The following is a 24625-nucleotide window of genomic DNA, read 5'->3' as shown; positions in this document are numbered from 1 at the left end:
CAAATTCTACTTTGCTTTGGTTTGCTAACAAACAAACAAACATATTGTTTGAAATAGTAAATAAATAATAAAATAAAATAAATAATATTGAAATTACAAAATAAATTAAGTAATGAACCAATTAAATAAATTAGTAGAATAAAAGTATTATCAAAGAGAAATTTCCAAATTTTAATATGTCGAAGAAAATATTAATTTTTTATATACTAAAAAATAAAACGCTTATTATGAATCAAAATTTATATTTTTTAAAACATTTATTTATTTTATTGTTATGAAAATAAATAATCAATAAAGTATTCCTTATTTACTAAACATAAATTAAATTAAAACTATAAAATAACAGCTTCTTTTAAAACTGTTTTAAAAAAGTACTTAGACATTCTCTTCAGTCTTATTTTTTTAATAGCGTTATCTGAAGCAGCTATTGTGCATCCGTTTCTCGTTGTAGACTTTTATTGTCAAGTAACAAATCAAAGCAACCTGTGAAAATATAAATGAATATCATTATTTAAATAAATGCTTAACTTGCGGAGCTTTTTTCGTTTATTAAAATTTTCTTAATTGAGAATAAATAGTGAAAGAACTCACCAGTGCCAATGCGAGGCAATTGTCCCAGAATATTTTTTCCTGTAACGTCCTTCAGAGGATCGACCACTCCATGACAAGCAGCATCAAACAAAACGTCTTCATTTTCTTTCGCAGACCATCTGAAAAAGGGAAAATATGATAGAATATTAAATATCTAATTTGCTTAGTCTGATAAATTTGGTATTAGAACGAAAGTATATTGTCAATTTTATTATAGATTATTGTATAATTATTAATTTATTATCAATTATTTTATTCATAATTTAGATAATTACTATTATCGAAGAGTCAAAATTACCTCAGGAATGCTCCAATATCTTCTCTATCAAATCCATGATGACTGATAGGCGTCAGATGGCCATAAGCAGTCATAATTTCACTCAGCAGAATAAAATGTTGCCGCTTTCTATAATCTTCATAGTAAGGAAGAACTTCAGACATCTCATTCTCTATAGATTTTCTAGCAGCCTCAATACCCAGTACATTAAAAATCTCGTGAATATCGTTGCTAATTGTTTTCTTTGAATCAACATCTTTATCGATCAATACTTTCATTAAATTTGTACCTTCTGTTCTCAGTTCAAAAAATTCCTCATGTATGTTCACTTTATTAATCTTTTCATGACCATGAATGGAAATGTCATTTAAAATAAAAGACTCGATGCCTTTCAAGAAGACATCATCTTCACATTCAACTTCGTCAGTCGTTTTCCTGCTCTCTTCAAATTTATCATCAAGTTCATCATCACCGTTGACTATTCGAATTCTAAGAATCAAATGCTCCGCACTGTCGTCATTAAACATGACATTCAAATCGTCACCAAATATTGAATGCAGTTTACCAGCAATATTTTCCATTTTTATTCTTTTTCGTAACATTTTATTTCGATCCAATTCGAAGCGAAGCAACCACGGCGATAAACTCGATGGATCGAGGTCGTCAACTTCTTCAAAGACATTTACGAATTCTTGATCCTCAGGAATAACGGTATTGTTGATATCAGGATCGTAATAAATTGCAGAACTTAATAACAAATTGTTCAGTGTTGTATGTTCAATACGAGAGAGAGCTGCTAAAAATACCTCGGCATTTGATAAATTCTCAAGTTTCAGATGAATTTCTAATGATGGATATTTCAGCACTTTACTGCAACTGATAATTTCTTTTAATCTAGTTACGCCATGGATCTTCCTGAACTCTGATGTACGGTAATGGACAATAGTGTTATATCTCATGTATGGAAGAGAATCACAAATTGATTGTGCAGCTAAAACACCCACCATTTCACCAGGTGGAGCAAGTGCCTGATGGAACCGATTTTCTATTTCACGAATCAACCACTCGAAGGCTTGGCTTGAGAGTTGATATTTTTCACAGACGGCTTTGGTGCACAATTTTAATCTCACGATATATCGAAATAGAAAAAATGTATTCTTGTTTATTTTTCTGATGAATTTATCATCTCTATTGACAATAACACATTTTTCTAGAAGATCCCTAACACCTTGAATAACCATCAACGGATTCAAATCACAAGGCACATTTTTCGTATGAAAATTATTTTGTGCAACATAAATCATTTGTTCCAAATTAAAAGGAAGTGTAACGTGATAATAAGACCATCTATCTCTAAACACTGCTTTATCTTCACACAATTGATCAAATTCCTTTTTCAATTCGGAAATAAGTTCCTCCGAATTCATCATATCGCGATAAATGTTTTCATTAAATTTATCACGCACGCGCTCATTCGTAAGATCGAATTTAAATTCTTTTTCAAATTCTTCATTTTTCAATAGAACAGAATATTCATTTTTATCTACGATAACTTCATTATGAAAACCATAATCGATTTCAAGCAACTGATTTCCTGCATTCCTCACCGTTCCATCATAATGAATCATTACTGATTCCATAGCCTTCACCAAATTACGTTGCATGCGTCCAACATCTTCAGATTTCTTGTAAGAATCAATGAGAAAATCTCGACCCTCCATAGCGTGAAAATAAAATTCCGAAGGTGTGAAACCAGAGAGATGGGAATTGTCAACGAAACCTCTTGACTCTGGACCATAATCATCCTTTACAAAGTGTGGTAAAGTACGTTTACAGAAGCCAAAAGGTACACGTTTACCCTGCACAGTTTGTTGTCCTTGACAGCCAAAAATTTTTGCTAGTTCTTTATAGTTTCCAGCTGATCCTGCTTTTGCCATTATCAAAAAATTGTTCTTTTTTGGTAAATGTTCTATCAATGCAAGGCGAATTGGTTTATTTATTGATAGCAGAGTTTCAAAGGATTGTAAATGAAAAGAACTCCAATCTATTTCCGAATAATAAAACTGTTCCATCATTTCATTAACATCGTCTTTGGCCTTTTTAATTATTTTCTGGATTTCTCTATAACTCTTAGGATTGGCAATAGTGTCACCAACACTAACTGAATGTCCCTCAAGTAATAACCAATTGTTTGTAACTTTTTGAAGATCCTGACAAAATCTTACACACACTTCATGACCAAAATTCATCATACAACAATATGGAATGGAATCGTATTTCAGAGCAATTGTGTATCGACGAAAAACACCGGTTAGAAGTTGTCCCTTTTTGATCAGTAGAAAAGCATCCTCCGGAAAAGTACTCTCCTCTAGGAAGTAATTAATGCCTTCATCTTTCTCCATTGCATCATGTTCATCATAATTAAAATTTTTCGGAATTAATAGAGAAACTATTTGTTTTCCACTCCAAAGGGGTTTTGGTTTTAAAATACAAGGCTGTGGTATCACTCCGTTCCAATTCGAGACGAACATTAGAAGATTCATGAAATCACTCTTTTCAATGAAAACATCCTTTTGTGTTATTTTAAACGCGCCAAGTAATGCATCCTCGACAACACCTATTATCGATTTCATCGTTTTTGGTGTCTTAACTTGACCCGCTATCATATCAAGATTTTCCACTTCGGCTATAGTTTCGTATGACTGGGGAACGTGCAAGTTTATTTCGTCGGAATTGAAAAGAGCATTGTGGGCCGATGCACTGCTGACATTTAATCGAAATGTACTCCAAGGTAATACTTTAACTCGGTAACCCTTCATATTAAATTTTTCACTACAAACAACTAAATCATTGTCACAAATGTGTCTTTCAACTCTATATCCACATTTAATTTCGCAATCTTCTTTGTTTGATTTGAGATCTACTATTTCGCCTTTATCTGTGACAATATATTTAGCTCCTGGATAACTTTTATCGCCCTTTTTGACAATCTTTTGTAATTTTTCGATATTTATTGGTGTGACAATTTCGGGAAATGTCAAATTTTTGGCAACACTTGGAGGAATGCCTATTTGATCAATTCGCAGATTGGGATCCGGGGTGATTATCGAGCGTGCTGTGAAATTTACACTTTTACCCAGTAGATTACCACGAAGTCTGCCTTTCTGGCCTTTAAAACGTTCTGTTAGAGATTTCAAAGGTTTCTTTTTTTTTAAATTTCTTTCTGGATTTAATTCTGAAGACAATTCTGGAAGATCCTTATTAATCAGAAGGGCAGTGTGAAATTGCAGTAGTTTTACATTTTCTGGATTATTATCATTTTTGTCGATTAGTAATTGATTTATTTTAACGATGTTTGATAATATTGTTGTTAAATCGTCTTGTTTCGTAACAGATGAATTTTTCGATTTAACGTTTGGACGAACTGACAATGGAGGTACGGGCAGGACAGTCAAAATCATCCATTCGGGACGTGAGGTTTTTGGATCCATACCAAGAATCAAAGAAACTTCGTCGGTGATATTTTTGAAAATTCCATGAACTCTTTCTGCAGTTAGCGGTACTTCTTCTTCTTTTCCAGTTTGTGTAAATTTTACATGAAGGTCGAGACCAGATGTTTTGAAATTCGGTTGATACTGACCACAACCGTAAAGTTCCTTTGAATTATCACCACATTTTCGTTTCGTTACGCACAAATCGTGAATTAGTGTCAGACGTCTACCAGGCTGATCTTCCGTTTCGGTGAATATTTTCCTGATATTTGGATCGCTCTAAAATATCAAGACAAAAATGAAAGTGAAATCCGTATAGAATTAAAGAACATTTTAAATAAATTCAATTTTTACTCACTGGAGAAATTAAGAGTTTCGAGCAGAAAAAACAGACGCATCTGAGAATTTTTATCGTTTTTGCGAGAAAGCCGATGTGAAAGACAGGTTTGGCTAAATTAATATGACCAAAGTGACCTGGACATTCAGGTAATTGTCCATCGCATGTTTGACATCGTGATTTCTCGTTAATAGCTCCTTGTCTTGGATCCATGAGTCCTCCTTGCTTTGGTTTTCCATTTTCCAATGTTTCCGTAAATCGAATTCCTTCCTCAGTGACAGACATACGCCGCTAATTAAATAACAATTCAGAAAAACAAATTTGTGTCATTTGTTAAATATTTTTTTTAATTCTTTCTTAAAATAAAATTTTCAAAGTAAAATTTATATTTACTTTCTTGAACAAGAAGGGTTTGATTTATATTATTTTGTAAATTAAAAATTTCTATAATTTCAAGAATTAACATTAATTCTCATAAATAATAAAATTCTTTAATGCAATTAAATTATTTTCAAAACATTTTTAATAAAATTTCTCGAAAGGATACAATTATTTTTAACAATTTTGTTGAAATTCTTTAAAAAATTACTGTTTTTAAAATTGATAACAAAATTCTTCCCAAACATTCAATTGTTTTCAAAAATTCACATAAAATTCTTCGAAAGATTTCAATTATTTTTTTGAATCTTAAAATCTTCCGTAAGAATTCAATTATTTTCATAAATAATAAAAGTCTCTGCAGAAATTCAATTATTTTCAATACAATTTTAATAAAAGTTCTGCAAAGAATACAACTATTTAAAAAAATATTATTTAAATTCGATTATTTTCAACAAATTTGATAACATTCTTTTAAAAAAATCATTATTTTCAAAATTTTTAATAAAATTCCTTCCAAAAATCCAATTACCTATTTTCAAAAATTCAGATATAATTCTTCGAAACATTTCAATTATTTTCATAAATAATAAAATGTTTCGGAGGAATTCAATTATTTTCAATACAATTTTAATTAAATTTCTGGAAAGAATATAATTATGTTTGAAAATATTAATTAAATTAAATTATTTTCAAGAGTTTTATTAAGAATTCAATTATTTGCAACAATTTTTATAAAATTCTTCGAAACAATTAAATTATTTTTTTAATTATTATTGTAATAAAATTTTTCTAAACAATTCAATTGTTCTAAAAAGTTTTTAATAAAATTCTTTGTAAATTTCAATTATTTTTAAGAAAATTGAAATAAATTTTTTAAAACAATTCAATTAATGAATTTTAGTAAAAATCTTGCCATGAATTAAATTATTTTTAATATAATTTTAATTACATTTACTCGATTTACCAGTTGTTTTACATTTTGTAGATGTAACGCAGACTTGGACATCATTAAATTGTAGTACACTCTAAAAAAAGATTTTTTGAGTATTTACTAATGAAATTGTAAGGTTACAAGGATTCTGTAAATTGAAAATCTTGGACGTATAGTTTGAAAGCAAACAATTTGAAATAAACAAATTTTTTGTAAAATTACAACGTTAGACGTCGCTTTATTTCAAATTGTTTGCTTTCAAACTACGTCCAACATTATCAATTTACAGAATCCTTGTAACCTTACAATTTCATTAGTGAATTCTCACAAAATCATTTTTTACAGTGTAATAATTGATTCTCTTTCTGATTTTTTTACTCGAGAAAAAATATAAACATAACCTAACATTTTCTTACTATACTTATGAACTTTTGTTAGAAGGGTGTCAAATACATTAATTTTATTTATGAGTAAGAATTCCTGAAGTGTAACAGCAAATTTTGAGATTTACTGTATTTACTTGGTAATACATGAAAATGAAACATAATTATGAGTTAATTAAATGCCTTGAAGGATTTTTCAAAAAAATTAAATTTTACTTTGTTATAAACAATTGAAGTTTTTTGCAGTGTTTTATTAAAAAATTAATATCTCGAAACAGAATAAACGAATCATTATAAAATTTGGTATGTATACTCAGAAAATGATTTAGTTTCAAATGAAATAATTAAAAAATTAAATTGTTTAATTTTTGTAATTGTTATTGCAAATTTAATTGTTTATTTGTAAAATAAACAATGTTCTTAACGTCGTAGGAAGTTCGTTCAAATTTCATCGTAAAGGCTTTTTTATAACGATTCCATACCCGTTTTGAAATTTGGTGTCCCGCAATTAGGAACAAAGTTATGAATTTTTTTCTGCCGGGCGACACGTTTGTTTACCGCGCGGCATGTCCACCGTTACTGCCGCCACAGTGGGGCCAAATGTACTTTTTGTGTCAAAATCAGTCTAGAGGTCACAATTTTCATTTAAATTAAACAATTTTTTTTTTTAAATCTTCGTTTCTAAATTCTTAATTGATTCCTCCAGGCCGATTTTTTAATTTTTGTTTATTTATATTTATTTGTTTATAACAAAGTATGAAAAAGTCGATATGTTGCTATAAAATAAAGTTTTTAACATTCAAAAAATTTTTAAGTACATTAGTATAAATAATTAAGTATAAAAATTAGCATTTGCAAGCCATAATTTTTAGTTTAGTTCATTTAAATAGAAAAAATTTCAGAAATAAAAAGAAATCAAAATTTTAATTTTTTTAAAATCAAATTTACCAAAAAACAATTAATTTGTTTAAACAATTGTTAAATATTTACACAATACCTTTTATTTTTGTATTTAATTATTTCCTGCGTAAAATGTTGAGAAATGTAAAAAAAATAAAATTTTGTTGGTTAATGTTGAAATAATTTACAATTAACAATAAAAAATTGTTTAAACATTTTAAATATTTATTAAAGTAATACTGCATGTTTATATGTTAATTACCCATTAAATTTCGGGTAAAAAACTCGAAGAAATATACTACAAATTGAATTTTTTTCAATCATGTTCTTTTTTGCAAAAGTTAATTAATTAGCGTATTGTTTATTTAATAAAAGTGTAATTATATAAAAAATTTTACTTTAGAAATACTAAAACATGATTTCTAATGTACTTAAAAATTTTTTGAATGTTAAAAACTTTATTTTTTAGCAACATATCGACTTTTTCATACTTTGTTTTTTCATACAAATAAATATAAATAAACAAAAATTAAAAAATCGGCCTGGAGGAATCAATAAAGAATTTAGTAACGAAGATTTAAAAAAAAAATTGTTTAATTTGAATGAAAATTGTGACCTCTAGACTGATTTTGACACAAAAAGTACATTTGGCCCCACTGTGGCGGCAGTAACGGTGGACATGCCGCGCGGTAAACAAACGTGTCGCCCGGCAGAAAAAAATTCATAACTTTGTTCCTAATTGCGGGACACTAAATTTCAAAACGGGTATGGAATCGTTATAAAAAAGCCTTTACGATGAAATTTGAACGAACTTCCTACGACGTTAAGAACATTGTTTATTTTACAAATAAACAATTAAATTTGCAATAACAATTACAAAAATTAAACAATTTAATTTTTTAATTATTTCATTTGAAACTAAATCATTTTCTGAGTATACATACCAAATTTTATAATGATTCGTTTATTCTGTTTCGAGATATTAATTTTTTAATAAAACACTGCAAAAAACTTCAATTGTTTATAACAAAGTAAAATTTAATTTTTTTGAAAAATCCTTCAAGGCATTTAATTAACTCATAATTATGTTTCATTTTCATGTATTACCAAGTAAATACAGTAAATCTCAAAATTTGCTGTTACACTTCAGGAATTCTTACTCTTATATTAGATCTAAATTGTTAAAAAATTTATATTTACTTACAATTTCATCAGGAGAGAGTATTCCAAATTGTACTCGTTTTACTGAATGAAAAGGCATTTTTGATTTTGCAGTAGACATCCTTAATATTTCGATGAAAACTCGTCACTTTATGAACTAATAACCACTACATTAGTTATGGATATAGTTATTAATTGACAGCATCAATTTATTGTAAATAATCCATATTATTGTTTTGATCCAAAAAAACAGACTTCAACCACGCTCGCCGGCTTCTTGTAAATAAATTCAATAATCAGCTGACTTGATCACGTGACATTGTAATGAACATTTGAATATTGACTCGAATTTTCCCGCTAAAACCCACTGTGCTTTATACTAATTTTGATTGGTTCTACTTTTAGCGAATTTTCAAAAAATTGGAATTTTTTAACAGTTCTTCATAAGTAGAAACCAATCAAAAATTAGCAAAAACGAACTTTATCCATGGCTATTTTTTTCATATTTATTTTAAATACTAAAATTAAAACAAATATTAAGATTAATTTTATATTCATAAACATAATAGTCTCTTTTTTTATTTCTCTTTTCTATTAATATTAATAATAATTGAAATTAAAATAAGAAAAATTTGTGGAATATTAAATGAAATTCAAAAAATGGCGCGTTAAAGTAGCGCGACATCTGTCTTGAAACTCGCAAAACATCGGCTGACTAGAGTTAAAAATGGCGGCAGCCAAGTGACAACGCGTCTTGTTAATAGTGTTTTGCATTTTATTTTAATGTCTTTACTTTGAGTTACTTTTGTTTTATTAGATATTTCGTGCCTTAGTATAAAAAATTATCTAGTGAATTTACTTGCAAGAGTACATTTAAAAGAAATTAAAAAAAAATTCATAGCCAAATTCCAGAAGCAACAGAAATTGTTTTATGTCATTGTTCAACGAACACGGTGAGTCAATCTTTGACAAGAAGGGTAAATGTAATATAAACGAGGTTAATTGGTACAAAAGAGGGGACAATTAAAGTCTGAGAGAATAACATCAATTTAAAAACATGTAAACGCTTGTTCTCTCCGACTAAGACCAGTTTGATTTCTGGTTTTCTAATGTCAAGTTGTCGCAGGACAGTTCCTAACGTGTCGGGGACGATTGACAGTTACAATTTAACATGACTCGTTGTTTCATTATTCATTGATTTATATTTAAGAAATTTTTACATTCTCATTTTTGAAAAAAAAATGTAATTTACATTATTTTTAAGTTCAAATAGATTAAGGTGGAGAGTTTGCATTTTCTCCAAATTATTTTCACTGGAGAAAAGTGGTAATTGTCATCTGAAGGCTCTTAAGGAAAACGACAATTATCTAATTATTCTATTGTTTTCTAAAAATGGTTACATAAAAATTGTATACAATTTGGGTTTTACTTGTTCATTATTGTGTCAATGCACCGTTTCCTCGTGGCTTTCGAATCGTTTAGTTTACATAACGTTTAATTATTCTTAAGTTTACTTGGTTTACTCGGCGAAATTGGGGATTATTATTATTAATTATTAAATAATATAATCGTTAAATGAGTGGAAATAAACATGAGGTTTTTAAATATTCATGAATATTTTATTTCGACATACGAAAGGGGTCTTATTGTCTTTGCAATAAAAACCGTTTCCTACACATGTGAATAATTTACAATTTTCTAAAGAAGAGAGAAATTCATAAACATTTAACGAACATGACTACCGGCACTCACTTTGTACTGTTATTCAGTAAAACCAGAAAAAGTGAAGTTTTCTTTTTTAAAGCGAATTTCTCCCTTGAAATGTCTTTGCGCCGGGTTTTTAAAGGTGAGTACACGTTACTGTACAACTACCTTTTTTTTATCTTTTTTTTTATTTTTTGTTTTACTTGAGCCGAGCCTTCTTCCTGGTTATTATACCTACTTCTTGAATGCTCTTGTACCTATTTTTAATGCTTTCTTCCTCATTGCATAAGGAGTAAAATAGTAAATTTCATAAATTTTTCTTTATATCTGTTTCTTAAATTGAAACTTTTCTTATTATTTGAATAAGACATATTTTTTGTTTATTAATTACGAAGGAACGAATTTTTTCTTTATTCTCGAATTATTTTAATTAAATCTCTCTTTTAGTTTTCTCCACTTCATTTTATTGGGGGTAATTATTTTTCTCATGCTCTCAAGCTCGAGGGTTTTTTTTATTTTGTCAAGAAAGAGGAAGAGTAGAATCTTATTTAAAAATAGTTTTTAAATGATGTTTTTTTTTAATTCATAGAGAAATTTCTTTAATTGCTATTTGTTGGTTGAATGTTATTCTTTTTTTTTCTTTAATGAAAAGAACTTGCAAGGTCTATTGCAAATCTAAATGGAACAATTCGCAAATGTCTCACATCATCTACGTCGTTTAAAAAAAATCACGGACACGTGACGTCACTCAAATTACTATGTCATAAATATTAATAATATGATACTACAACTTCACGTTTACTCCTTTGGAGAAATAGAGAATATTTCTTTTTTTAAATACTTAGAGAGAGAGAGAGAGAAAAAAAAACAAGTATACCTACTGATTTTGTTTTTTTTTCTTTTTTTAGGCAAAGGACTACGGCTGCAGAAAACAAGAATGCCCACGCAAACTACAGAAAACGACGACATTAGAGTGAAAATTATATACAATGGGTAATTTGAATTTTTAACTATTTGAATAGATTTAATTAGTTTCGCACTTCCTGTGCTGAATATAGATTCATTTTTTCAATATTTGTAATTTTTCGATTTTTCGATGTTTCCTGAATTACAATTTTAGTTTTTATTTTACGAATTTATTCTGTTAAGTTTTTTTTTTTGTTTCTCTTCCCACTCGGTAAATTTGTAATTTATTTATTTACTATTTTTTTAGAGAGAATTTTTTTGCTACTTGAACATAAATTAATTTGAGTACAGCGAGAAGGTTTCATTTTCTAAATTTATTCTTTCGAGTCTCTAGTCAATTGAATTTTTTTTCTTTTCCTTTTTTAATCAGTAAAATTGTAATTTATTTACTATTTCTTGAGAAAGTGAATTTAATTATTCGATCATATTTTTAGTACAGAAAAGGTAATGTTTGTTTTTATTCTCTAAATTTAAGTTTTTAGTCAATTCGTTTCTTTTTCAAGCAGTAAAATTGTAAATTATTAATTTACTTCCTTTGGAGACGGAGAATTTTTTCTCATTTGATCACAAATTAATTTGACGCTCCATAAGTTCTGAATTTTCAAATGAACGAAATTTGTCTGTTTCTTTTTCAAAATAAAATTTTATTACAATATTTTTTCGTCACGTGTCAAAAAAAAAAAATTATTTGTATACAAAGTTTCTTAATGTCGAATTTCAGTTTTGAATATTTTTTAAATCAGTATGAAAATATTTTCGTTCATTTGAGAGTTCAAAACTTGGATAATATTAAGTCCATCGAAAAGGAAAATCAGAAACTCGAATTAAAATTAGAAAAGTTTGTAAGTTTTGTATTTTTACTTCGAATAGGACGTTTTTCTCGGGATTAGATATAAGGCAGGGTTGCCATAGGTCAGGAAAATCAGGGAAAAGTCTGGGATTTTTAGTAAAAGTACTGGAAAAAATTGAAATTCCTGAAATTCAATTATTTTCAAAAGTTATAAAAATTCTTCGCAGAATTTCAATTATGTTTAAAAATTAAAAAAAAATTCTTGTCAAAATTTCAATTATCTTCATAAATAATAAAACTCTTCTTTGAAATTTAATTTTTTTAAAAATTTTAATAAAATTCTTGGCAAAATTTTACAGGAATTGAATTATTTACAAAATTTTAAATAAATTTCTTCGAAATAATTCAATTATTGTCATAAGTAATAAAAATTTCACAGGAATTCAATTATTTAAAATACAAAATTTCATAAAATTTTTCGAAAAATATCAATTATTTAAGAAGATTCTTATAAAATTCGTCGTAAGAATTCAATTATTTAAAAAAAATTTAACAAAGTTCTTTTCAAGAATTCAATTATTTTTATAAATAATAAAATTCTTCACCGAAATTCAATTATTTTGATAAACTTGGATAAAATTCGTTGCAAGAATTCAATTATTTATATAAATAATCAAATTCGTCACAGAAATTCAGTTATTTTTATAAACTTGAATAAAATTCAATTATGTTCAAAAATTTAAAAAAAATTCTTGTCAAAATTTCAAGGATTTTAATTATTTTTGATACAATTTTAATCAAATTCCTCGAAAAATGTAATTATTCTTAAAAATTTTATTAAAATTTGTCAAAAGAATTCAATTATTTAAAAATTTGTTGATAAAATTCTTTATGTGAATTCCATTTTAACAAACATTCAATTATTCAATAAATTATTTATTTTTTAATTTAAATAATTTAATTCTTCCAGAATTTTCTAATAAAAATTAATTTAAAAATAAATTACCAAATAATCGATTTATTATTTATGAAAATAATTGAATTCTTGCAACGAATTTTATTACATTTTTTTAAATAATTGAATTTTTTTGAGAAATTTTACTATTTTTAAAAATAATTGAATTCTTACGAAGGATTTTATTAGAATTTTTGTAAATAATTAACTTTTTTTTGAAAAATTTTATGGTAATTTCAATTATTACAAAACATGAAGAAGGCGATTACAAAAAGGTTTGAATTTGAATGTTTTGAAGAATTTTAATTCCTACGGAAAAATAATAATGATTAAATAATATTTATTTAGAAAAGAGGTTATTGATGTTTTCGAATAATTTTACATTTAAAGAAATTCGCAAATAAATGTATTAAGAATATTTTTTTTGAGTATCTAATATTTTTATAGTGAATCAGAATATTCTTTAGGGTCAGGGAAAAAGTGAAAATTTTGTCTGGAAATCAGGGAAAAGTCAGGGAAAAATAAAATTAAATATTTGTGGCAATCCTGTAAGATTTGCAAATTAAAAACCAAATATATTTCTAAATTATTTTTCCTTATTTGTTTATTATTATTATTTTTTTTATTCTTATTTATTTTTTTCTTTCTTTCTTTTTGTTTTTTTGTTTTTTTGTTTTTTTGTTTTTTTGATGAAATAAAATAGAAATTTTTTTTAAAACAGAAAAATGTTAATTTCTTTAGAAAATGAAAAAAAGTGAGAAAAGTGTTTTTTTGTGGACGAAATTATATTTTATATAAAGAGAGATAAATTCTGACGTTTACATGTGTTTTTGTAGAGAAGTTCAAATTACGTATATCACCGCTGGAATCTCGGTGGATACTTTGCGTGAGGAGATGCGGACAATTTGCGGTTTTGGAGCGGGCTCTGGATCAGGACAGGATCAGTTCACGATGAAATGGGTCGACGACGAGGGTGATCCATGTAGAATTGTTTCTCAACAGGAACTTGACGAGGCTCTGCGACTTTATGAGCTTGAAAAGGACACAGAAATTACAATTCATGGTTCGTACTTAATAATTTCCTCAAGTCGAATATTTAACAATTTTCCATATTTGGAAAATTGTTAAATCTTTAAAAACAGTTTTAAAATATTTGGAAAATTGTTAAATATTTAAAAAGAGTTTTAAATATTTGTAAAATTTTTAATTTTAAAGGAAGTTTCAAATATTTAAAAAATTTGTTAAATATTCAAAAAAAGAATTTAAATTGATTATAATTTAGTATAATTATAATTACTTACGACGATTTATTATTGTCGCATAGTTTTATTGTGGAAATGAAACTTGTTTTTAAAATCTTTTCTTCGTTTCTATTTGATTTTAAAGTAACCTTCTCTCGTTGGTTTCATTTTAATACAAATAGAAACGAACGAAAATTTAAATAAAGTTTTGTTTCTTCTAAAGAATCGTGTAATAAAAAAATTTATATTTTTGGTCGAATCTAAATGAATTTGATGGATTTGATTAATAGTGTAAAATTTTTTATTAGCTGCGTCAAATGAAAGAAAAGTTTAATAATTCTATTGGATCGTTAACTTACTTGATCATAAAGTTTCACATGCAATAACAGTTAATTCTGTCACTACTTTATAAAGGATGATTTCGAAGGTAACATGCATATATATATATATCGCTATGTGTACGTTATAAAATTCATTTGATTTAGTTAGACGTTGCTCGAAAGCTTTCTGGTGGTTTTACATTGCAGGTACTTTAATGTACTGCAGTATTCTCTTCATGGCACTGAAAATATATTGACTTCCCTTTATTTTCTCCCGAGTTCTCTCAAAAGTTTACATTTTAACGAGCTTTATAGTTTTCGTTGCAAAATCGGCTTTTATTTCTCAAAAAAAAAAAAGAAAACGCAATAATACATAAAGAAATAATATTTTATATTTTCTTTTCTCTTTTTGTTTCAAGTATTTCACTTTTAGTTTTTATTTCTAATTCAATCATCTTATTAAACTCCATTTGGTTCATTTTTTAGATTCTTTTCACAAAAAATGAATATAATATAATATAATATTATAAATACTTTACATAATATTATTTATGTATAATTATATTTTATTTTTTTGAGAATGTGAATAAAAAATTTTTCCAGAAAAGTAATAGGATAATTTAGAAAAATCATCATTTAAGAATGAGGGGGGGATTTTTTATTCGAAACTTGAATTGAAATATTTCTCGTCTGGCAATATTGGTGTCGTTTAAAGAACGGGTTGAAACTGGAAAGAATCAAGATTCTTGAAAGTTTTTCTTCTTATTTGACAGTTGTTGATTTTTTCTCCCGTACCTTTTTTTCTCAATTTTTATTATTATGCATTCAGGAACAAATAGTTTGATAGATAGGGCAATAAAAGTGGGTTAATAGGTTAACGTCAACATCATTCAATATGAATTCATGGCATTATAGCCTATATGCTTTTTCATCTCGAGGAGATAAATTGTTGTATGAGAATTAAGCGAAAATATTTGAATATTATGATAAATATAATATTCCTTCAGGTATTTTGATAATTTCTCATACATCAAAATTAATTAAATTATTTTAATTTTAATTAGTTTTCTAATCCTAAAGTTCCGAGCGAAATTTATTTATTTTTTCTTCGAATTTAATTTAAATAATTTTGCGGTACTGTCAAAAAAATTAATTCTAGTTTCGAAATGTGAACTTTAAGTTTTTAATTTCGCAATGAATTTATGACTATTTATGCAAATATTTCGTTCGTTTAAGCGCTCAAAACTTTTGGATTATCTTATGTTAATATTATTTTAATTCCTATTGATTTTGTTTAACTAAATTTAAAATTTACTCTGAAATTTAATTTTCTTTTAAATTAGTTTTAAATTTTCTTTTAAATTTACTTTTAAACTTTCTTTTAAATTTTCTTTAAAATTTGATAAAAAATTTAATTGTAATTTTAATTAAGAATTTAATTGTAAATTCACATTGAAATTTTCTTTTAAAGATTTAAAATTTAATTTTTTTGATTTTAAATTAAAATTCAAAAGAACGGAGATATGTGAAAATAATGAAGAGATGTTTTGAGATTTAGAAATAATGAAAGTTTATCGGCTTGTAAAATTATTTATTATTTTTTTTAATACATATAAATATCGATTAATTTTCAAGGTTTACACGACATTATTGAGCTATTTTTGAATTGAGCACAAGTAACGTAACTTTGTATCTGTTTTGCCGTCCGCAGAAGTCCTTGTTTGCACTTTTCATCTGCAGGAACAATGATTGCGCTTTCAGGAACGCGTGAAGTATTCATGGTTGGATATCGGAGAAAACCACAAAGGAATAGAATAGGTATACATACATGCCCGTTGAGTAAAGTCTAGCAAAATGCAAACCCAGTACACTGTTCTCGTTACAAATCCTCTCATTCCCCTCCTCCTCCTCTCTTCTCCTTCTTTTTGTCCGTAAGATCTGCAATAATAATTCAAGTTTTCGGTGCACTACACAAAATATAGTTGATTATATTTTTCAAATTCGCTTCTTTATCTCGATTAGATTCTGTTAGTTTTATAAACAAAATTGTTTTCCTAATAATTACTCGTTTTCTTTGCAAATAGTTACCCTTTTTCCAAATATTTGTTACTTTTTTCCGAATTATTACTCTTTCCGAAAACTATTTTTGCAAAAAATATTTTCACGAAAAAGTATTACTCCAAATAGTTAGTTTTTTCGAATAATTACTCTTTCCAAAAACTATTTTTGCAAGAAATATTTTCAAAAAAAGTATTAATCCAAATAGTTAATTTTTTTCGAATATTTACTTTTTCCAAAAAACTATTTTTGCGAAAAATATTAATCCAAATAGGTAGTTACTTTCTTTTGAATAATTACTCCTTCGAATAATTATTTTCCCGAAAAGTATTTTTTCAAAAACTTTAGTTTTCACTTTTCTTGAAATATTCGCTGACAAATTTTCTTCAGAAATTTTCCTCGCTTCTTGAAATTCACTGATTCATATTTTATCTGACTCTGGAAATTGTGATGATTGTATTTGAAATATTAGAATAGGTTGTGGAAATTTTTGTTTTTTCATAATGTCACGTTTTGACACAATTCTGATTAGTTAGATGAGAAAAAAAAATTCTTTTCTCTTGTTCAATTCACTATTCATCTCTTTTGATGTAATGCAAAAACAGACAGTTTGGATTCAGTGAACAAAAAGAATTTTACCTATATATTCTAAAATTCACAGTTTTTCTTCGAAATTTTCCCCTTTTTTTTTTGTCGTTTTTCGGTTTTTGTTGAAAACAATATTTACACTTCCAGTCAATGATGCTATTTGTAAACATCTATTTATCATTTTATCGATTTTCATTTGAAAAGTTCAAATGTTAGCTCCAGGAAGTGATAAATAATTAAAGTGGTTTTGAAAGTTTTAATAGAACGTTATCTACTTTTGAATAATTGTACATTTTTTATATTAATTAATATAGTTAATTAATTATAAATTAATAATTAGAAAATAATTATAAATTTATAAATTTAATTATACAAGGATTATAAAATGATAGTAAAAATAATGATAATCAATTTATTAATTAAAGTGAGAGTGAAATTTAATAACTGAAAGGTAAACAATTAGAGAGATGCAGTTTATTATTTTTATTCTACGATAAATACATTCTCTCCTCTTTCTCTCACATTCATTGATCAAAATATTTCACCTTTTGTCCGTTTAATAAAAGTTTCCATCATTTATTTATAAATGAGTGAAAATAAAAAAAAATTGCGAGTAAAGTAAATAATTATTCATGATATGGGGGACAAAACGTCGGTTTAAATTTCTCCGACCTTGACATCTTTCTTAAAAATGTATTGTTATTCTAGAAGCTTTTTTTTTCCTCTCGTTTATTCGTTCGGGTTAAATGAGCGAGAAAAAAATCTATTTCATAAAGTATTTTCGGATTATTTCTCGTTAAAATTTTTTCACTCACAATTTTTTCTTGATATTTCCATTTCGGATTTTTCGATTTGGTGTTAAGAATTTATTTTTTGGAGAAGTTTTTAATTTTTCTTCCTGGATTGTAGTTTTTTTTTTAAATAAAAATTTTCATTTTTGGAAAAAGTTTGTTTTAAAAAGCCCAAAAAAAAAGACGCGGGATAAAAGGGGTATCGCGTGACTGAAGACTGAAAGCATTAGTATAGCAAGTGCTTCAATCAAGTGTGCTCAACGTGCATTTGTACATACTTCCTGTGTATCATGAATAACATAAAATCGATTACTCCTCTGAAGACTGTTCATTAGAAGAGAAAAAAATTAATTAAATCATCCTCTTTTAACTAGACGTCTGAAAATTATTTTTTCTTCTGTAAAAAAAAATTGAAAAATTAAAATAAATTGTTAAAAAAAATTCTTTTCATTTATAATTAGAGAGAAAATTATTTTTATTAGAAACTCTTTGTTAAATTTGAAACAATTAAATAATTTAATCTTACAAAGTAAATTATTATGAAATTAACTTCTTCATGAATAAAAAAAGAATGAACAGTAAAAAATATTCTTTGTAAAGAAGACTGAATAGTATCTGAGTGACAAAATTTAAATTGTTTTAATAGAGGAATTTTTTTTCGAATTTTTCTTTCGAAATTTGATAAATTTCTTGAAAATTAGGGCAGATAATTAGCGTGATTAAAGGAAGCGTTCGCTATTAAGGTCACTTTTCGACTGCAAATTTTAGCTAAGTGGTTCACTATAATTCACTGAGATCAACCATTGTGCGGATGAATTCGAGGGAATACGTCGCTCTCTATCTCTCTCTCGCTCGCTCTCCTAAATTTGATCGATTCTCCTCATCGTCGAGCCTAGCGTGTAACATGAACCGTACCGCATTTAATACTGAACTATTGAAACTGAGCTCTAGATTCTCTTTTTTACATTTCTCATGACCGCATTTTACGTGTCATGCATTAAATTTATTCCTTGCTCTATGATCATTTAGATTTACGCATTCTTTGACAAAATTTTTCTTTTTTCGTTTCTTTCTTTACACTCTTACTTGAATTTTTTTAATCCGTACACTTTAAGTCTCGGATATTTTGACATTTTGCGACTATTTTCCAAAAAGGCAATTTTGAATTTTTTTTTGGACTTTTTTCGATTATTTTCCAAAAAGGCGACTTATTGCACTTTTTTCGACTATTTTCCAAAACAGGCGATTTTTTTCGATTTATTTTCAAAATTAGAGACATTTTGCAACTTTTCCAAATATTGCAACAAAATACTACCTACTTTTTTGGTGTATGATACAAATTAATTTGTATTTTTATAGTTTGAAAAATATAATCAAATCTTTCAAAAATTATTGTTGAATAATTTTTTTTAGATAATTAAATTTTCGAAATAGGTAATTAAAAAGATTTGTAATAATTGAAATCTTGTACAAATTTATTGAAAATGATTGAAAGTAAACTTTTTGAACTAGAAAATTTAAAGGATTTTTAATAACAATTTCTGAAAATTGTAATAAAGTGTTTTCAAATGAAAATTCAAAAATGCAAAGTAATGGAAATTAGGTTCAAAAAATTATAATAATATATTGTTTTGAAAAAATAATTTTTAGAATTTTTATGTTATAATTTTTTTAAATTCAATGATTTCAATTATTTTCAATATTTTTAATTATATATTTTCAAAATTTTAAATATTCGAAGAATTTTAATAGTAAGTTGTGAAAATAATATTGAATTCTCAAAAATTTCAGTGAATAATTTTCGAATGAAAATTTGGAAAATATAAATTATTATTAATCATTAGCTTCAAAAAAATTTAATTAAAATATTATCGAAAAACTTAATTCCTTAGAATTTTTTTTCATTAGGTATATTCTTTGAAATTCAATTATTTCCAATATTTTCGATTTTACATATTTTTGAAAATTCAAATATTCCAAAGAATTTTAATAGCAAATTCTAAAAATAATATTGAATTCTCAAAAATTTGAATGAACAATTTTTAAATGAAAATTTTGAAATGTAAATTATATTGAAAATTAACTTCAAAAAAAGATAGTAAAAATTGAAATACTTTCGAAAAAATAATTCTTAGAGGTTTTTTTTTATGCTTAATTAAAATTCAATTATTTTCAAAATTTTTAATTTCATTTTTTCGAAAATGCAAATATCTAGGTACAAAAAATAATTACATTAACATTAGAGCTGTGCAAAATTCGAACCGAACCGAGTTTAGTTCGGTTTTGGGGCGCTGAAATGTCGAATTTTAGAATTCGACATTTTAGCGTACTAAAACCGAACACAACTCGGTTCGGTTCGAATTTTGTAGTAACTTGAATGTCGAATATTCGACATCCGAACTGGGCTAGTTCGAATGTCGGTTTTTCGACATTCGAACTAGGCTAACTCGAATGTCGAATTTTCGACATTCGAACTAGGCGAAAAAATTCGAACAGTTCGGTTCGAATTATTTTGCACAGCTCTAATTAACATTTTTTTGAAAAAGTCTAATTTTTTAAAAAAATTTTAATTAAAATCTTTGAAAAATCATTAATTTTAAAAACTTTTAATTGAAATTCTTCAAAAAATTTATTTTTAAATCGTCCAAAAATTCTTTTAAGAAATTCAATTATTTTCGAAAAAATTCCATTACACTATTTTTGAAAAACTAATTTTTAGAATTTTTAAGCATAATTTTTAAAAATGAATTATTTTCGAGAAAAGTTAAAGAAACTTTTTTAAAAAATCTACTTTTTCAGATTTTATCATTTAAATTTTTGGAAAAATCTTGTATTTTTATATCTGCAATTAAAATTTTTCAAAAACCTGATTATTTTTTAATATTTTTCGAAAATTCTTTTGAGAAATAAAATTATTTCTTAAAGATTTTACTAAATTTCAATTCATTATATTTATTTGTTTACAAAATGTTATTTAACATTTTTTGTACTAAATTACTAATTATTTACAAGTTTTTCAATTTTAAATAATTAGAAAATTTGTTATCTTTCAAAATTTATTTAATATTTTTTGAATATAAATTTTAAGAATTTTTTTTTATTGTGGGTTTTTAAAAATCAATTGAATTATTTTCAATATTTTCGATTATAAATTTTCAATTATTCACCTTAATTAATAAAAGAGTGAAAAACAAGATTTGTCGTTACGATTATTATAAAAGATTTAATTTTTGTGCTGAATTAATTGAATTCTCGAAGGACTTTCGGAAAATTATTAAAAATAATCTGTCTTCTTAAAAATTGTAGAATTTAATTTAATTTTTGGAAGGGTTCCAGTTGTCATTTTTAGTATGTAGTGATTAAATTTCAGAAAGTTTTGAAATTAAAATTGAAATAATTGTAATTTTTGTGAAAAAAATAAGTATTTAAATATTTATTTATAAAAATTATTGAATGTTTGATTTATAGTATTTAGAAGTCATGCTGAAAAATATTTATTTAATTCAAATAATCGATTATTATAAAATAAGTATTAAATACTTATACAAATAAAATTTATTTGAATCTAATAATTTTTATTTTGACTCAAAAAATTTTATTTAAACCAATAATTTCAGAATTTGAAGCAAATAACATTTAATTTTTGAAAGGAAGCGACTTTTTTCGATTTATTTTCAAAAACTGTGACTTTCGACTCTTGAAATAGTTAATTTGGGTTTAAAATTTCAGCCAAGAGAATATTTCGAAAAATATTTCCTGGTGGGAAGAGAATTTTGGAATAAAATTTTTCAACTAATTTTCAAAGAAAGCGATTTTTTTTTACTTTCAAAAAATGCGAAATTTGACTCTTGAAATAGTAAATTTGGTTTTAAAATTTCAGCCAAGGGAATATTTCGAATAATATTTTCTAGTGGGGAAAAGTTTTCGAATAAAATTTTCAATTACATTTCAAAGATACGATTTTGTTGACTCATTTTCAAAAAATGCGACTTTCGACTCTTGAAATAGTCAATTTGGATTTAAAATTTCAGCCAGGAGAATATTTCGAATAATATTTACTGTTAGGAAAAAATCCATTTGTGGGAAAATTGATTTTTATTTACGAAAATCATTGTTTAAATAGGAATTAAAATAATCGAATTATTGTGGAATTGTGAAGAATTCGGTGGAAAAAAAAGGTTTATTGTTGCTGAGAGTGATTGAGAGGAAGAGCCACGCCTGAGTCCTTTCCGGAAAAAATCATTGACACATCCCGGCTTTACTCTGTTTTGTCTCTCACCCGGGGAATTGTTCCCTCATTTTATTCCATTGGCTTATATAAAATTAGAAAAAAAGAATTCATTTCTGGAATTTTTTGCAGTTTTAGGAAAGAAATGGTTTTAATAACAGAAAAATTTTCGGAAGATTGATTAAAAAATGGAATTAGAGAACGCCTCGTATGGAGATTGTTTGGTGTGTAACGCAAAGTGAAATACCTGGTGGCCTACTACCTAGTTGGTGAAACAATTGTAAACCACGTTTTATCAGGAGAGGGAGGAGGTGGTGGTGGACAACGAAAGAGATCCAAGGGAGAGTGTTATATGCCCACTTTTTGTTGGTGTTTGCGTTGGGGGTTTATCAAGGAGCGAGGAAGACCAAGAACCGGGGAAAGTTCCATCAAGCAACAAGGATAGAAATGTTTTGGCGTTTGCGCTCTCCGGGATTGCCTTGGTGGTAGCGTGAGCCGGGCGGCGGCAGTAACAATTCTGCTGCAGTCAATATCCACAACTGCGGTGGTCCAATTCATTGGATTCATCGTGAATCATCTGTTACTCGAGGAATCCAGGACGAAAGAGGGCGAGTCCGATCAAAAATTCATTTCTCGTGTTTGTGATAGTTGGAAAAAAATAGAAAAAGCAGAAAAATTCTTTTCTGGGAGTGAAAAAAACATTTATTGATCCGTCACCGGTTTTTTTTTATTTTGCGTAAATAATCTGTTGTGTTCTTTTTTTTGTTAGTCGATTTTTACACGTGATTTTTCGCAGACCTTGAGCAGCACACAGGCAAAATAATGGCGTGGGGCTACTGGAGCGCAACTTCCGTCGGGGACAGGGGTCGGTCACCTCGTCGTGACAAGGATAAAGCCATTCATCATCAACTTCAGCAACAACCCCAACAGTATCAGACACTTGATTCACTGCAAGGCTCGTCAACTCTGCAAGTTCAAGGCGAATTGGAAGCTAGTGGTGTCGGTGGTGGTGGTGTTGGTGTTGGCGAAGATCCACCATCGAGTCGAATGATTCAGGGTGGATCGTTTTATTCATATTCGGCGGCTGCCGCCGCTGTTGCCGCTGCCGCTGAACGGCGAACTCTGCCAACGAATTTGGAAGGACCCTCGGGTGGGATCCACGTGTTCCCTAGGGATATACAGCCGAGGCCGGGTACTAGTAATTTTAGTCCATCGCCTGGCAGTGATTCGGCGGAATATGAACAGCCAATTCATCTTAATAGTTATATTCATCACGATGATCCAAGAGATGTGCTTGTGCAAACGTCTTCCAGAATTAAATTATTGCGCGACGATGGAGATGATGATATTTCGGAGACTGAATTTGAGGATATGAGTAGTGCGGACGTTATTTATGCATCGAATAATCGTCTTTTAAGACCTGGATCAACTGGATGTCTTGTTCATGGACCTTATCCTTCAAGTGAGACAGGTCACTCGCTCCCCTCCTTTGTCACTGAACATGGTGGCTCGTCCGCTTCGCAATTTTGGTTCAATGATATCACATGGGGTATGTTTTTCACGTATGAGAATTCTCCCTTTTTTTCTAGACATTTATCTCCATAAAATCAATCTATTTTTAGATATTTTTCTCCTCTATCCATAGAATCAATCTAAACTTACGTGTGAATTTTTTTTCATTACTGAAAGAAGAAACTTTTTTTAATTACATTGGCCAAATAACAAACGATTCAAAAGAAGAAATATTTTTCTATATATTTTTGTATAAAAATAATTTTTGGGATAGCTTTTCGATCTTTAATTTCCAAAAAAGTAAATAAAAATCAATTTAAAGTTTTAAATGACACGGAAAATTTTTTTCTTCTTTTTCTTTTCAATTTTTATATATTTTTCTATAAAAATTGTTTTTCTTAGTTTTTTTATTCAAAATTTTAATAAAGTTAGTAATTTATGAAGATATTTATAAAATATTTCGTTCATTTTGAACGTCCATTGTAATAAAAATTTTTTTTTATAGAACAAAAAATTAATTTTCCTCATTTGAAAGTTGAAATAAACGAAATTTATTTTTTTCTCATTTAAAAAAAATTTTTTATTACAATAATTTAGCGTTACTGTCATTCAAATTAATTATAAAGTTTCTAAATGTAAACCATAAATTTTTAATTTTTATTACAGTCAGTAATTTAAGAAAATATTATTAAGAAAAAATATTTCGTTTATTTGAACGTTCAATACTTGTGGAGGATTTTTTTCCAGTAATTTATTTTTTTGAACGTTCAAATGATCGAAATTTATTTTTTATTGTAAATCTTTTCATAAATTACTGACTGTAGGAAACAATAAAAAAATGTATAGTTTTTATTTAGAAATATTATAATTAATTCTAACAACAGTGACGCAAAATTATTGTAAAAAATTTAATTTGGAGAAGAAAAGAATAAATTTCATTCGTTTCAACGTTCAAATGAACGAAATTTTTTTTTCTTCTGTAAATTAAATTTCTAATGAAATAATGAAATATTTTTATAA

General features: G+C 26.8%; 2 protein-coding genes and 1 long non-coding RNA gene across 5 annotated transcripts in view; 1 reads left to right on the top strand and 2 right to left on the bottom strand.

The window, feature by feature from the left end:
* Positions 1-309: 309 nt before the first annotated feature.
* Positions 310-8718, bottom strand: LOC122501968 (DNA-directed RNA polymerase II subunit RPB1-like). Its single transcript, XM_043611781.1, has 5 exons — positions 8496-8718; positions 4718-4987; positions 890-4638; positions 592-710; positions 310-483 (listed from the first exon to the last, which is right to left on the bottom strand). The coding sequence occupies exons 1-5, from the start codon at positions 8571-8573 to the stop codon at positions 425-427; spliced, it is 4275 nt and encodes a 1424-aa protein (XP_043467716.1). The 5' UTR covers positions 8574-8718; the 3' UTR covers positions 310-424.
* Positions 8719-9166: 448 nt separating this feature from the next.
* Positions 9167-24625, top strand: part of LOC122501942 (atypical protein kinase C) — a 51927-nt gene continuing 36468 nt past the window's right edge. The window contains exons 1-3 of one of the 3 annotated variants that reach the window (XM_043611738.1): positions 9167-9405; positions 11065-11149; positions 13704-13930. In XM_043611738.1, the coding sequence (XP_043467673.1) occupies positions 9384-9405; positions 11065-11149; positions 13704-13930 (334 nt within the window). In that variant the 5' untranslated portion in view covers positions 9167-9383. Of the gene's footprint in view, positions 9406-9563; positions 10299-11064; positions 11150-13703; positions 13931-22782; positions 23643-24625 lie in introns of those variants that run through there. The other 2 variants (XM_043611737.1, XM_043611736.1) reach the window with 2 other exon arrangements.
* Positions 16011-24625, bottom strand: part of LOC122501963 — a 149967-nt gene continuing 141352 nt past the window's right edge. The window contains exon 6 of the long non-coding RNA XR_006301597.1: positions 16011-16366. This is a non-coding gene — a long non-coding RNA (uncharacterized LOC122501963). The remainder of the gene's footprint in view (positions 16367-24625) is intronic.

Source organism: Leptopilina heterotoma, unplaced genomic scaffold, assembly GCF_015476425.1.
Source record: "Leptopilina heterotoma isolate Lh14 unplaced genomic scaffold, ASM1547642v1 Lhet_219, whole genome shotgun sequence".
In the NCBI taxonomy this organism is placed as follows: domain Eukaryota; kingdom Metazoa; phylum Arthropoda; class Insecta; order Hymenoptera; family Figitidae; genus Leptopilina; species Leptopilina heterotoma.
The sequence above is the reverse complement of the archived record's forward strand: the minus strand, read 5'-3'. Positions and strand labels throughout refer to the sequence as shown.